The following is a 14,551-nucleotide window of genomic DNA, read 5'->3' on the forward strand; positions in this document are numbered from 1 at the left end:
GTGGGACTTTTCCGGACTCACTTTTTCCACTGAGCTCACTTTTCTTGGAGACGCTCGCAGTGAGCAGATGCGAGGTCGTTGCAGAGAAGATGGGTTGGAGTGGGCGTAGGGGATGTGGGAGGGGGGGGGGGACACATCTGGTTATGATCTGTGTTTACGAGCCAGTCTTCATCATAAATCAGTTTAGTTTCACGGTAGCGTGTTTAAAAGGCGAATGCCTGCATTTTGGGATGTCTCCATATAAGATTGCTCTCAAATGCATGTTAAATTCAGATGGAAGAATTCGTGCTCCAAGGGGGAAAGGTGTGCACTTTTTTAAAACAAGTATGAGGGTGACGGCAAGTTTTAAGATGCCACAATGAGCTCACTCGTGTTGTCATCATCACCCTCAAAGGAATTAAGAACACGGTGCACCCTGAAAGCACACAGAGGCCAACATGTAATGAATAGTCGAGGCTGGCCAGCTTATTTGGCAAAGAAAACGAGTTTCCACAAACTCGACGTTAGGTAGGGCGGGACCAGTAGCAAATCTGAGTCAGAGGGCGAGAAAAAGTGAGCGCGATGGGCTGAATGCAGATTCGCTTTTATTATTAAAAAAAAGTTTTAATTCGAAAATGATTCCAAAGTAAACGGCGCTATGTGGAACGTTTACATCAATCGCATGAGGGGGAGAGAGGGGGAAAAAAGGCTACAGCTGGAAGAAATTAACTCATTAATGGCAGTGGCCAGACGTGCTAAAATATCTACTCCCGTGCCAGGGTTGTTGTCATTTTCACTCAAATTCCAAGACACACAGAATATTGAGTTTTAGGACTACCTAAACCACAGGTGTCAAAGTCAAGGCCCAGGGGCCAAATCCGGCCCGCTACATCATTTTTTTGGCCCGCGAAAGCAAATCAAACTGGTGAAATTCCATGATGCTAGCTAAAATCCTAACCAAAATTTCACATTTTTGGATATAAACCACAATAACAGTCATTATTCTTGACTTCAGATTTGGAAACTAGCTATTCATTAATTTGTTGTAAGCTCTATATGTAATATGTGGAGGGGATTAAACATTCTAATGGCTTCCCCAAATTCATAACGGCCCTCGAGAGGAAACCATAACTACAATGTGGCCCGCGGCAAAGAATGACTTTGACACCACTGACCTAAACATTGAGTGCAGTGTAAGAAACCTTAGACTCTCTTCTTTCATCAGAAAAAAGTGAATTCCTAAGTTATGTGGGTCTGGAGTTATCTGGAGTACAAAAGGCAAAGGCTGACCCCTCGTGGAAGGGGAAAATAACATTGCCAGAAGTCTGACAGGCGCTTTATCGGCACCCACCGCAAGAAAAAATAAAACCCGAACAAATTTGGGAATGGCGCTCCACGTCATGCTTTTCAATACCCAAATAAATTCGGGAATGGCAGTGAATGAGTTAATCAACGTGACTGGGATATAATTCCAGCATCGTTTTCATGCCAGTTGATGCATGAATAAAAAGAAAAATCGGTCGATCGGTCATCCCCGAGAAGTTACGCTTGCAGGAAATTGCAGCGCGATCAAGATTGCGAATCGTGGCAAGTTAATGAAAATGACAGGAAATGGGCCTGCACAGTATCGGCACCCCTATTGAGCGGTCGTTCTCCTAGTGTCTGTTAGTGACCGTTTGAAAAGTCATTTGAGGATAAACAGGCCGCTTTTCATGACTGGCGCTGAACGAGTGTGGCTACTGTACTGCCATCTTGTTTTCCCATGAGGGAAAAGAAAACGTTTTTCCCCCCCAAAGGAGAGCAAATTCACACCACTTTGTAACTCCTGTTTAATTTAAAGTCGTCAAACTCAGAAATGCAGAAAACAGACTTGACTTTTGTGAAGGTTGCGCAATCCTTCAAAATGGAGACTTGACCCCCAAAAATAAAAAAGCTGGCTGTCCTTTGGAAGCTATTTGGCGACGGGAGTGGCAAATATCAATGATGACACAAGTGTCAGTTCACGCCGGAGTGACTTTTGAGGTGCCTCCTGAGGTGGTTGAGACACGTGTACGTCTTGGGACAGATCTGACAATGAAAAGGTCGCACCCCCGAGTGGTTGAGCATATGTTGCTTGAGGACGCTTCCGTCCGAGAAGGCCTTCCCGCACTGAGAACACACGTAAGGGCGCTCGCCGGTATGGACACGCATGTGCACCGTCACCTTGTGGGCCATAGTGAAGCCTTTGCCGCACACGGTGCACTTGAAGGGCCTCTCGCCGGTGTGGGTGAGCCTGTGGGTGCGCATGGCGCCCATTTGGGAGAAAGCTTTACCGCAATCCGGGCACACGTGAGGCTTCTCGCCGGTGTGGACCCGCGTGTGGCTCCTCAGGCCGCCGGCGGTGGAGAAGCACTGCGAGCAACGCGTGCATTGGTAGGGGCGTTCGCCCGTGTGCGTGCGCATGTGCTGCTTCAAATCGTAGCGGTTTCGGAAGCCGCGGCCGCACACCGGGCAGCACTCCGGCCTGTCGTCGTTGTGGCGCAGCTCGTGATTGGACAAGCATTTTTCCGACAGGAAGCATTTGCCGCACTCCTGGCAGCGGTACGGTTTCTCGTGGTCCACCCGTTGGTGATACTTGAGCTCGCTGATCCCGGGGAAAGTCTCGTCGCAGTAGCGACACCTGAAGCGATGATCGGGGCTGTAAGGGAGCTGATGCTCCGTCATCTGATGGTTCCTCAGCAGGTGGGCCATCTTGAAAGTCTTGCCGCAGTGCGAGCACTCGTATTTGGTCAGCGGCTGCACGCAGCGGTGCCGGAGGCATTCGTGCACCGACCGGAACTGACAGCCGCACTTGGTGCAAATGTGGGCGGCGTTCTTGCATTTTCTTTTGCGGTGGCCGGACAGGTGCGCCTCGGTGCGGAACGCCTTGCCGCACTGGGAGCATTTGTACGGCTTGACGGCCGTGTGGAAGCGCTGATGCTCCAGAAACTCGAAGCGGTACTTGAAACTCCTCCCGCACAGCGGGCAGTTGTGGGCGACCCGTCCCCGGGCGTAGGCCGACTTGGAGGCCATTTTCCTGGAGGGCAAAAGGAAAATCCGTTTCTTGCGCTTGCCTCCGCCCAGCGATTTGGAGGCCTCCATCACGCTGACCTCGTCGTGGCGCTGTTGGTGTTTCACCAAACACTTGGAGGAGATGAAGCTCTTCCCGCAGCGTTCGCATCGGTACGGCTTGTCGTGATCCACCTGCTGGTGATACTTGAGATCGCCGATCCCGGAGAACCCTTCGCCGCAATGGCTGCACTTGAACAGGCGGCCCGGACCGTGGCTGAGGAGATGTTCCTTCAAGCCGCTTGACTTTTGGAATGTCTTTCGGCAGTGGCCGCAATCGTAGTCGCGACCGCCTTTCGGGCAGCGGTGTCGGAATTTATCCAGGGAGGAGGGAAAGCTGTTCCCGCATTTGACGCACAGGTAGGCGGCCTTTTTGCATTTGCGGAGCCTGTGGCCGGCCAGCAGCGTGGCGGTTCTGAAAGCCCTCCCGCACTCGGAGCAGTTGTAGGGCTGCTGGCCGCTGTGGACGCGCCGGTGTTCCGCCAGCGCCGAACGATGCTTGAAGCGTTTGCCGCATTCGGGACATTGATGCGTGGCCACCTGCGGTCTGTGACATGGGGACAGATCGGGTCTTTTCGGAGAGTCTGCGAAATCGGTCGACGTGGAAGGGTTCGTGGACAGTTCTTCGTCAAACATGACTATCTGGGGAACGTCGTGGTCGTCGTCGCTCGGGTGGGAGGCGATGGCCACTTCCAACGAGGGGGGCAGCGACAAGGACGGGATGAGGAGATCATCCGAGTGAAAAGGAGCTGCGTGGGGACAAAATGGACGCTGTCACCCTCTCGCACAACACGCAACGTTTACTTAGAAGATGCAGAGAACATACCGACAGTACTCGTTGCCAATTTTCCATGACATTCTTTGCTTTGGAGGAGAAATTTGAGGTCTTCTCCAGTTGACACACACTGGATGTACTCCTCGAGGACAGAAGGGGAGGCATTAAGCCAAGATGCCGTCTAAAAATATAAATAAAAAGATATCAGTATTTCAAGGCATTTCTTGATTCTGCACTATGTACAGTCTTGTTTATAGAACGGTTTTTGCACATCTACATTTGCACAGTATACAGTTGACATTTTTATTTTGTTATGCTTAGAATATCTTGTTTTCTATCCTTTCACTCCCACCCCAACCCTATCCCTCTTCAATTGCTGCTGTGGACTGCAAATTTCCCCATTGCGGGACGAATAAAGGTATTCTGATTCTGATCTGAATACTTTTCAAGGGTTACAAAAACCCTTTGGTCATTTTTGAAGGCGTACCTGCTTGAAATCTGGAATTGGAAGCAGCTCCTCGAGCCTGGTGAAAAATTCGCAAACAAGCGTCTCTAGTGCTGTGTCGAAATCAGGGCCATATTCCACCGGAAACACGTTCTGTGTGGGTCAGAGAATGACAGGTTGCCACCGTAGCGGTTGAAAAAAAATGGAAACATTAATAATAATAATTATTATTATTATACATTTCATTTATTAGCGCCTTTCAAAACTCTCAAGGTCACTTTACAGTCGCAGGATAAGTTTTTCTGCGGTTGAGCAGCGGCAGCCACACGCGCCAGCATTCACTCAACCCGGAAGCAACTCAAATAGAAAGTTAGCCGGCTAATAGATAGCCAGCTAGCTAATAGACAACCAACTAGCCAGCCACATAGCTCATAGATAGCAAGCTAGGTAGCCAGCTAGATAGCCAGGTCGATAGCCAGCTTGATAGACAATAAACGATCATGTTTAGCAAGAATTGTCATTGTGGTTGGTCAACACCAGATGCCACAACTTGTTGCACTTGGTCCACTGGAGATCATTTTATGCAAGATGGAATTATTATTAAAATTGGACGATACATTGCAGGAAATTACTTGCGTTGTCAGGTGAGAACCAGATATAAAAGTACGAATGATGAATGTATGCGCAAATTTCCCCATTGTGGGACTATTAAAGGCTTTCTGATTCTGACTCTCTCATGTACGGATTTTTTAAATCTTTTCTCGCGACATGGCTGCTTATTCAAAGACTTAAAAAAAACAAAAAACATATTACATGATTTTCATTTTAAAGACACTTTAAGGAAAATTAAGAAGAAAATAAACTAATTTAAGATTAAGGATTGACACATATGTTATAGTTATGACATGTAGGACAATATCTGGTCAATTTATTATACAGTAAAGTCTCGTTATATCGATATTCAAGGGAGTCCAAAAAATATCGATATAACCGGGACTATCGATATATCCGACCCTGTTTGCATGTAATTTTCTCCGTGCGTGCATAGAAATAGTATCGATATAACCGGGACTATCGATATATCCGATATCGATATAACGAGACTTTACTGTAATTGAAAACATTTCACAATGCTGGTATGCACGTGTAAATGAATAGAAACCACACGGTCCAATTTACTTTGAGAAAATGTTCCCTGCCGTCGGTATCTTCAATAAGGCCTTGAACCAGCTTCATAAAATTGGCCTCTGGTGCTTCGATTGCAGGATCATTTGTCTAGACATCGAAACACAGAATGGCAGTCAGCGATGGCATGTCACATTTTTCTGAAAGCATGCCACTGACATCACGCACCTCTTCAATGCAAGATGATCGGATCCTGTTGAGGTGAGTTTCCACAGCTTTGAGATCATCCGGATGCTCAGAATGTAACAATTCAAGAGTGGTCTGGTGGAAATGGTACAAGAAGTGTATCACACCAGCAGAAGCTGCCACGTTGGTCACACATTGCAAACTTTTTTTTTTTTTTACAAAAACATAAAGACTAATCAAACACGTTAGAAAATCCGGTGAAGTAATCTGACAACAGAAGAAGACCGCATAACGACAAATGAACCAACCACCGAGATTTACTATTCACTAGCAAGGGACAGTACAGTCAACTGTCTCTTGCCGCAACAATGCAAAACATTTGACAAGGCCTAAATAGTTAATCGCGATAAGTGTCAATTTCAAGTTAACCTTGGTCTTGAGTCCAATTGCCTCCCCGACACTTTTCATCTTTTCCAATGTCACAACAAGTGATCACACGGAGTAGTTTCACTTACTCTAGCCCTCAAGCCGAGTGACAAAAGCCTGCCCTCTCTTTTACTCATGAGCTCAGGAACAGCATCTGTCACCATGGTTACAAACTCCTCCAGCTTCCCGTAATGCTTGATGTTCCTCTGGCGAACCACTTCCCACATCACAGCTGACATCAGCCTCAGTGGTGGGACCAGGAGGGCCAGTGATGACAGGGGAACGTTGAATTCTTCAAACACAAAGTAGGAAGCGGAAAATATCATTCTACCTGGCCACCTTCAACATTTGAATTACTATGTGCAAGGCGTCTGCTTTCACAATTCGCAATTGGTATGTGAAGCGTTTATCAATTCATGCTCCGTGTTATGTCAAGACCAAAATAAAACTGAAAAAGGCTCGTGTACAAAGTAGTCCGCATAAACCACACACGTCTGGCATTAACCAGAATTAACCGAAATTTGCCAATGTAGCAAGATACGTTCGCTGCATGCTACAATTTAACCAGGGTGCCACTAAATATTCAACAATTGCACTTTGTTTTCAACCATTATGTACGGTTAAATATATCAACGATGTTAGCGATTAAGAACCAACGTGCTAACTCGCAGGCCGCTAATGTTACCAAGCCAACCTACTGGTCAAAACAAGGCTCGCTCCAGGGATTAGTCGAGGCCTGTAGAGCCGCTGCTACTTGTTTGCTTTTGCTGAAATATTTAAAAATAAGGTGCATATTTGTCGAGTTCATCGATCCAATGCATACCCATGTCACTCATTTTCGCTTTCTTCAACTCCGACGAATGGCGAAAGTTCCACAAGGGCGAATTTTCATCGTTTTCCCAGTTAGCCTACAAGCTAACAGTTTATGTAGCAAGGGCGCCAACTTCTTCCTGAAACATGCTCTTCGTCAGTCAGTTAGCTTAGTACGCGTCACTCTGTAGTTAGGGCGTTCGTTTTGCTTCACGCGGCGGCCCGATTTCAATCTTGCGGGGAATTTACATTGACCGCTCACCCCAACGCCGGGAAAGCATTATAGCGACTAAAACAGACATCGCAAGCAATCTGATTTGCCTAATTTAATCATTACAGTATGTATTTGTAAAATGTCAGTAGTTTACATTTCCCCCCAAAAAATTCCAATATTTCTTTCCACATATAGACAATATTGAATGCAATAGTTTTAAAACAATCTGGCATTTCGTACACCTGACACGAAAAACTAACTAATTGCCTTTTATTTTACTGTTTCATATTGAGTGGTGCAACGCAACAAAGTAAAAATACTTAATAACCGGACTGTAATTGAATGGATTTTTCAGGAGTCTGTTACCGAGCATTAATTATTGTGATGCATTTTTAGTGTATTCATTTTTACACGTATCATCATGACATTTGAGAAAAAAATCAAAACTCAATTCTTTCGTCAAACAAGGCTTTTAATTTTGTCATCCTTTTCAGATCGCCACCCACTGTGAAAAAAACAACAACCCGATGATTTGAATAAACAGCAGTCACGTGAATGATATGAATGAGTTAGCGTCAACGACAATAGTTGAAGATGCGAGATATCACATCAATAGCCTTTTTATTGGTTGTGCCAGCGAAAAGAGTGATTTGGCATGAAAGTTTTGTCTCGTCCAATCCCATCAGACCGCCGGTTCTTGGATGCCATGAGATTTCAAATGCCTCTTCAGGTGATTGAGGACCTTGTAGCCTTTGGGACACAACTGACATAGGTAGGGTCGTACTCCCGTGTGGCTCATGTTATGAATTTTCAGCTGGCCACTGCTCGAAAAGCCTTTTCCACATTCAGAGCAGACGTAAGGCCGTTCGCCGGTGTGAACGCGCATGTGGCATGTGAGTTTGGCGGCCATGGTGAATCCTTTCTCACACACGTTGCATTTGTACGGCCTCTCCCCAGTGTGGATGCGTCTGTGTATCTGCAGCTCGCCGGCCGACGCAAAAGTTTTGCCGCAGTCCGGGCACAGGTATGGTTTCTCCCCGGTATGAGTGCGTATGTGGACGGTGAGATTCGCCGACATGTAGAAACGTTTCTCACAATATGGGCACTGATATGGCCTCTCGCCCGTGTGCATGCGCTTGTGGCGGGTCAGTTCGTGTTTGTTCCAGAAGGATTTGGCACAAACCGCACAGGTGTGTGTTTTCTGTTTCTCGTGGCGCTCCTCATGAGCCGCCAGAGATGTGGCGGAAGCGAGCATTTTCCCGCAACGCGTGCACTGATTGCACAGCTCGGCGGGATGAGTCTTCCGATGAAATTTCAGCTCGCTCATACTGGAGAACATCTCTCCACATTGCCTGCATGTGAAGATCCGTTCCCGAGTGTGAATCAGCTGATGCTTTTCCAACTGGCACGTCTTTTTGAAGCTTTTTTTGCAGTGAGAACACTGAAAGGTTTGCGTATTGTGAATACAGCTGTGTTTAAATTTCTCCCGTACGGATTGGAAGCTGTTGCCGCATTTGATGCAAATATAGGCAGCTTTCGTGCATTGTGACCGCCGGTGACAGGACAGATCCGAGCTTCTCCGAAAGGCCTTCCCACATTGAGTACACTTGTACGGCAGCTCTCCAGTGTGGATCCGCCGATGTTCCAAGAGTTCGTAACGATAAATGAAGCTCTTATTACAGTGAGAGCATTTGTGTGCAACTCTTGTCCGCTTTGTGCCAACGGCAGGGCAGCCGGGTACGTTGGGAATCGATGCGGCGACGGAAAGTTGGTCGTCCAAAACGAGCTCAACTGTGACTTCGTCCTTGTTATTGTTCAAAGTGGTGAAAAGGGTTTCTTCCTGGGAGCAAATCTCAGGGTCCTTTTGGATGACGTATGTCAAAGTGATTTTTTCAGCATCTGTGGCATCTCTCGCAAAGCATTCCTGACCATCATTTTTCTCCTTGGTGGAGACGACGGGGGCTGTGAGGGATGAGAGGAGCTGTTGTTCTGAAGAAGACGCGTCTGTTTATACAGAGAATTGAGACAAATCATTTCATTATGACCGTACTGTTTCATTTTATTTCTATTATTCTATATGGGAAAAAATGTTCTTCTCCCATGAAAGTGTGCTTGACAGTTTTGAAAGGCACTTAGAAATAAAATGTATTATTACTAGTATAAAATAATGGTGATTTTTTTGATGAATTACAGAGGGTCCCCCACTTAAAAACATTCGAGTTACGAACAACGGTGCATTCAAACATTTTTGTCGTAACATATGTAGTATTCTCTCCATTTGTACAAGTTGTACAGTTGTACCTTTATAGAGCACATATTTTATTAAATGTTTATTTTTCAGTACAAACCAATGGTTACTTATTCAAGCCTTAAAGGGCAACTGACGTCACTTTTTTGTTTTTTAACTGACATCAGAAAAACGTTTTATAGCATCTAAAATACCCAAAACACGCAGTATGATATTTTTATTCACATGCAAAACACCAATAAAAATGACTTAAAGTATCCAAAATCTGCAAAAAATTGGGCATTTTCAGAAAGTCCCGCCCCCAGTTCGTGACGTCACGCCAAGACCTCTTGCATTGGAGAATAAAAACAATGGCTTCACATTCGGATAATATGCTTTCTTGTTACACATCCAGTTATGAATATGATTCAAATAGTTCTGAAGAGGAAAGCATACATGTTTGCAATCGATTAAAGAATTTATTCCGTCTCATTTTGAGGCAAATGGGCGGGGGGGAATGTCTCACCCAAGTCCCGCCCCCCTTGTTCGTGACGTCACGCCAGGATACTCCTTCACAAACTGCCTTGCTCCAGAATCAAAACAATGGCTTGAGAGAGCTCAGATTTGGAGAAGATGCAATTCTTGTTAATCATCCAGTTATGAATATTATTCAAATAGTTCTGAAGGGCAAAGCACAGATGTTTTCAATCGATTAAAGAAGTCCTTCCGTAACAATTCGAGCCGTCTGGACTCCAATGTAGCGCCCAGAAAATGCACAAGATGGCGCACAAGCTCCATTGGAAATGGGCTGATTTCTCCACTGGGAATTTGTGTCAACTTACACCTTCTTTATGCGTGTTACCGCAATTGGCTGCAACACACAACGATTCGCCATTTTGTTATTTATGTAGTTTTCCTTCTAATTTCGCGATCAACATGGGGTTTTCACATGAAAAAAAGTACCCAAAATGCATTGTGTGTCGCTTTCTCGGTCAGAGGTGTTCCTGACGTGACGTCACTTAGGGCATCATCATCAACTCGAAAACAAGACTTCATGAATATTCAGTGCGAGTCTTAAAACGTAAAATATAGCTATATGCAGTGGAATCTTTGTAAAATATGCTCAGTAGAAGTCATTTGAAGTGATTTTACAAATTATGGACGCAACTTGTCCGGAGGTGTCGGTTGGCCTTTAAACATACATTCCATACAAAATATAGCACTGAAGCAACTTCCGAACAAATTAACCTTACGAACGACCATTTGGAACGTATCTCGTTCGTAAGTTGGGGAGTGTCTGTCCTCTTTTTGAAAGCACTCTTGATTCGTGGTCCCCGTTAGGCAGGGAGGAATAGATGCGGAAAACCAAAAAATAAAAATAAACACCCAATCATACTTACCGTTGGTGTTTATCTTGTCTAATTTTCCATTTCGGACTGTGCATCTGAGTAGTGCTGTGAGGTCTTCGGTTTCACGAGCGTATTGCTGGTATGCTTCCAGCAGGGTCGAGGCATCATTGCCAATCCACAGTGAAGTCTGGTTAAAAAAAAAAAAAAACAAATAGAAAATATGATTTATTTCATTTTTTATAAGGTTGAAACTGTTTTCCTGTGCGACACCGGTGATGGAACGTGCCTGTTTAAAATCCGGAATAAGCAGCAGCCCATCCAATCTGTTGAAGAAGTCAGATACCAACGTTTCCAGTGCGGCGTCAAAATCTGGCCCATAAAGCACCGGGAAGTCATTCTGTGAGGTCATGAGAAGAGTTCAATGTCATGCCTGTTGTTTAAAAACCCTGAGAATATTGCACACACACACACTTTTAGGAAGTGTTCTCTCCATTCATGTTCATTCACAAGATTTAGAAAGGGTGTGGAGGAATTGGTCTCAAAGGGATCATTTGTTGGATGAGCCTGCCAAGGAAAAACACATCGTTCAGCAATCGCCTGTTTGACAATCCTGTGATGTTCATTCATGAAGAACCGACAGCACACCTGCTCTGAACTGCTGGATAGAATGCTCTCCAGGACAGATTTAACAGATCTGACGTCTGGCTCACAATTTAACATCTGCAAAGACATTTGCAATACATAATAATAATAATAATAATCTATGAAACAGTATTCACGGTGCTTCCCATTTTGCTACATTCCAACCTTACAATTTTTGTTGTTGTTTGTATTGAGATTTTATATGAGCAACATGAATTCTAAGCAAAATCACAAATGATCGTGTTTTCAATATTCAAAGCAAAAATAAACTTGAAAAATGTGGAGTGCATTTTCCACTACGTTACATTGGATTTTCCAAAAAAAAAACATCTTTTTTTTTTAATATTGAAAACAAAGTGGAGGGCATTCGTATTAGGACACGTACACCGCTGATGAGTTATCGGAATGTCTCCAAACGGATCAATCACATTTACTTCTTAATATACAAACTCACTGCACATATATGATCAGCGTTACCTGTAGTTTCAATCCCAGCATAATCACCGTCTGCTGTCTGTGAGTCAATATATCAGGGATAGCTTCATTCACCAAGGTGATAAACTCCATCACTTTCCCATAATGCTTTGTGCTCCGCAAGTGAACCACCTTCCACATGATGGCTGACATTACCCGCAAAGGTGGGGCCAGGAGCCTCAGTGAAGGCAAAGGCAGGGGACCTTCTGAAAGGTTAAAGAAGGATTTGTACATGCAGATGCAGCTATGAAAGCTACTTGCATTAAGTTTGGGATATTCACTTGGGTAAATTTTCAGGATGGATCTCATTGCTATCCTTACGAGTGAATTGAATAAGTCATCCGTCCTCTTAATTTTTTGGGAGGACGAACATGTGTTCAGAGTATCAGTATATTTTGCACATATTGCTGTTCCCCCATGAGATGACCAGTAAAAAAATCACCAAAAGGTATTTGATCCAGAATGTATGCCATATATAGTATTTCTGTGTTGTTTGAAGTTAAGTTGAGGTGTAAAGGTATTTTAGGAGACTCTAAAATGTCACCAGATAAGAAAGTACTGTAGTCCCTTTTTTCAAAGTACTACATAAAGAACAAAACCAAGTAGACATAGGTCAGTATGACTGCCTAAATTAATCATCAATGTGTTAATCTGTCAACAAGTGATTCCCAACATGAATGTTGAGAGATTATCAGGAGTTCTGTGATAAATCATCCCATTAAAACAAATCGGCTACTTTGAATGAAGTGTTTGGCAACATCGGCCTAGTTCTATTACGGGACATCATCGTTAATTGGAGATATTTTTACACAGAAGTCAAACTAACGATATCGTTGCAAGTGTGCTTTCATCCGGCTCATTTTTGAGCCAATAAAGAGTTAGCAACGTGTTATAATAACATCAAAACAAGCGTCACGCTGACTTTACCCATTTAATTCCAGCGAAGGTACACAACGTTATGGAATGTCTCTATTTCACTCGACAATATCGTTATCCTTTGCGACTCAAAATACGCCCCATGCCTGTGAGGAGCAAACATTTACGAAAAAAAGACGATCGTCTTCTTCTTTCGTTCCATTCTTGTTTAATTGTAGTTGGCGAATAACTATTAGGTACAATATCGCCTACTATAGGTATGGATCGGCATTTTTTTTGGCCTCGAAACCACAAAGTACATCCCTCGTCATGTCTAACATGTTGACGATAATCTACTATTTTGCATTTACGTCAGATAAAATAACATTTATTAGTCAGAAAATTGAAACCTTCTTTCAGAAGACAATAATCAATTATTTTAACTCTTTTTAATATAACATTCAGATTATTTTCTCTAATCTACAGGGTGATGCACCCATCTTATTATTCGTTCCACAAACATTATTTATCATGGCTGGAAATAAAAGAGTAAAATACGATGGATACCTCTTGAATATTTCTTTTGTATTTAGTTGCCCATCCTAGCTTTATCTTGTCCCAGTGTGTCAACCTATAAATTTCTCTGAACGCCCCAAAATAAATCTGTAGGGAAATAAATGTCCTGATGGTGGCGGTCGACTCCCTTATCCAGTGCATTACAGTGAGGCCTCATGTTCAGTTGATTCAACAGTATTGCACTGTAGCTTCAATTTTTAATGGTAAAATTTATTGTATAGTCTGATAAAAAAAAAAAAATCGCACGTATCATGATCTGACAGTATTTTTGACTTTTTACAATAGTTTTTTTACAAAGTGTGCATGATTAAAATTATTCAACAAAAACAAACAAATAAAAATATTAACTACAGTTTTAACATGGTTGGGAAACTTGGTTTATCCAATATTACACTTGTCCACTATCACGTTTTAGAGTACCACTTAAAATGATCAGATGGACGGAAGAACACAGCATATCAAATGTCATGTACACCAGTGGCGGTCGAGCACTGTCAATGCAGATGATCTTTAAGGTATTAAATTGGGCCCATGTCTGTGTAATTAAATATAGTGCATTTTTAATCTCTGCCACATGTCTAAAATGGCTAAAAAATTACATCAGTTGCAGAATCCCATTTATCCACATTTACATTGTTTGGCACTTCACTTAAAAGCATAAATGGAAACAATCTGAATGAAGATGAATGACAGAAAAGGTTCGCATGTCATGTAGGTGATGTACAGTATGCATGTGTGCATGTGCTACTGTATGTGTGTGAATGTGTGTATCTGCGTGTGGTGGGGTCGATGCATTTATATAAGCAATTGTTTGATGAATGTGCAAGAGACAAGGAAGAGAGAGAGAGAGAGAGAGAGAGAGAGAGAGAGAGAGAGAGAGAGAGAGAGAGAGAGAGAGAGAGAGAGAGAGAGAGAGAGAGAGAGAGCGATTGCATTGGTGTGCCTGTCCTGTCAGTGTGTAATTAAAAAAAGTGTCCTTTTTTACACACAGATTATCCTTCCATCCCAGCTGGTCAGCGTTGGATTTGACCACCCTGAGAAAAAGAGAGAGGAAATCTGTTTGGGACTTCATCCAAATTGGCACCCTTGTTGATGCCACCCCCAACCCCATGCTCCTACCCCAAAACTCATAAATGTGGGAACACCATCCAGAGGTATGACAAAAAGACACAACTGAACAATCATGTGACCTAAATCACTTAAGAAATCATTTAGGGAAGAGGCATTCAAATGAGCATATGGCGATGCTAAATACTTACTTCGCAAAAAATGTAACAAGATATATTTTCATATTTTGTATCTTTAGATGTTTTAGAAGTTAAGCATCCATACCATTGTGTGAAATCTGTTCAATTTCTATAAAGATTCAACTACATCAATT

The 14,551-nt window shown here is 43.4% G+C and overlaps 2 protein-coding genes across 6 annotated transcripts; both read right to left on the reverse strand.

The window, feature by feature from the left end:
- Window positions 1-611: 611 nt before the first annotated feature.
- On the reverse strand, window positions 612-7,003 carry LOC148891602 (uncharacterized). Its single transcript, XM_089008530.1, has 7 exons — window positions 6,847-7,003; window positions 6,113-6,315; window positions 5,640-5,732; window positions 5,466-5,561; window positions 4,329-4,439; window positions 3,893-4,022; window positions 612-3,815 (listed from the first exon to the last, which is right to left on the reverse strand). Exons 1-7 carry the CDS (start codon window positions 6,857-6,859, stop codon window positions 1,975-1,977), a joined length of 2,487 nt encoding a protein of 828 aa, XP_088864656.1. The 5' UTR covers window positions 6,860-7,003; the 3' UTR covers window positions 612-1,974.
- A 502-nt stretch (window positions 7,004-7,505) lies between these two features.
- LOC148891603 (uncharacterized) lies at window positions 7,506-12,803 on the reverse strand. Of its 5 annotated transcripts, none has more exons than XM_089008533.1 (7): window positions 12,667-12,777; window positions 11,743-11,942; window positions 11,269-11,343; window positions 11,095-11,187; window positions 10,910-11,020; window positions 10,675-10,810; window positions 7,507-9,051 (listed from the first exon to the last, which is right to left on the reverse strand). In XM_089008533.1, the coding sequence occupies exons 1-7, from the start codon at window positions 12,668-12,670 to the stop codon at window positions 7,730-7,732; spliced, it is 1,941 nt and encodes a 646-aa protein (XP_088864659.1). In that variant the 5' UTR covers window positions 12,671-12,777; the 3' UTR covers window positions 7,507-7,729. The 5 variants fall into 5 exon arrangements, with proteins under 5 accessions (XP_088864657.1, XP_088864661.1, XP_088864659.1 ...); XM_089008532.1 differs by having other exon boundaries at window positions 7,508-9,051; window positions 11,743-11,945; window positions 12,667-12,803; XM_089008531.1 differs by having other exon boundaries at window positions 7,506-9,051; window positions 11,743-12,793.
- Between the last annotated feature and the right edge of the window lie 1,748 nt (window positions 12,804-14,551).

Source organism: Hippocampus bargibanti, linkage group LG11, assembly GCF_051943395.1.
Source record: "Hippocampus bargibanti isolate YZ-2025 linkage group LG11, ASM5194339v1, whole genome shotgun sequence".
Taxonomy (NCBI): Eukaryota; Metazoa; Chordata; class Actinopteri; order Syngnathiformes; family Syngnathidae; genus Hippocampus; species Hippocampus bargibanti.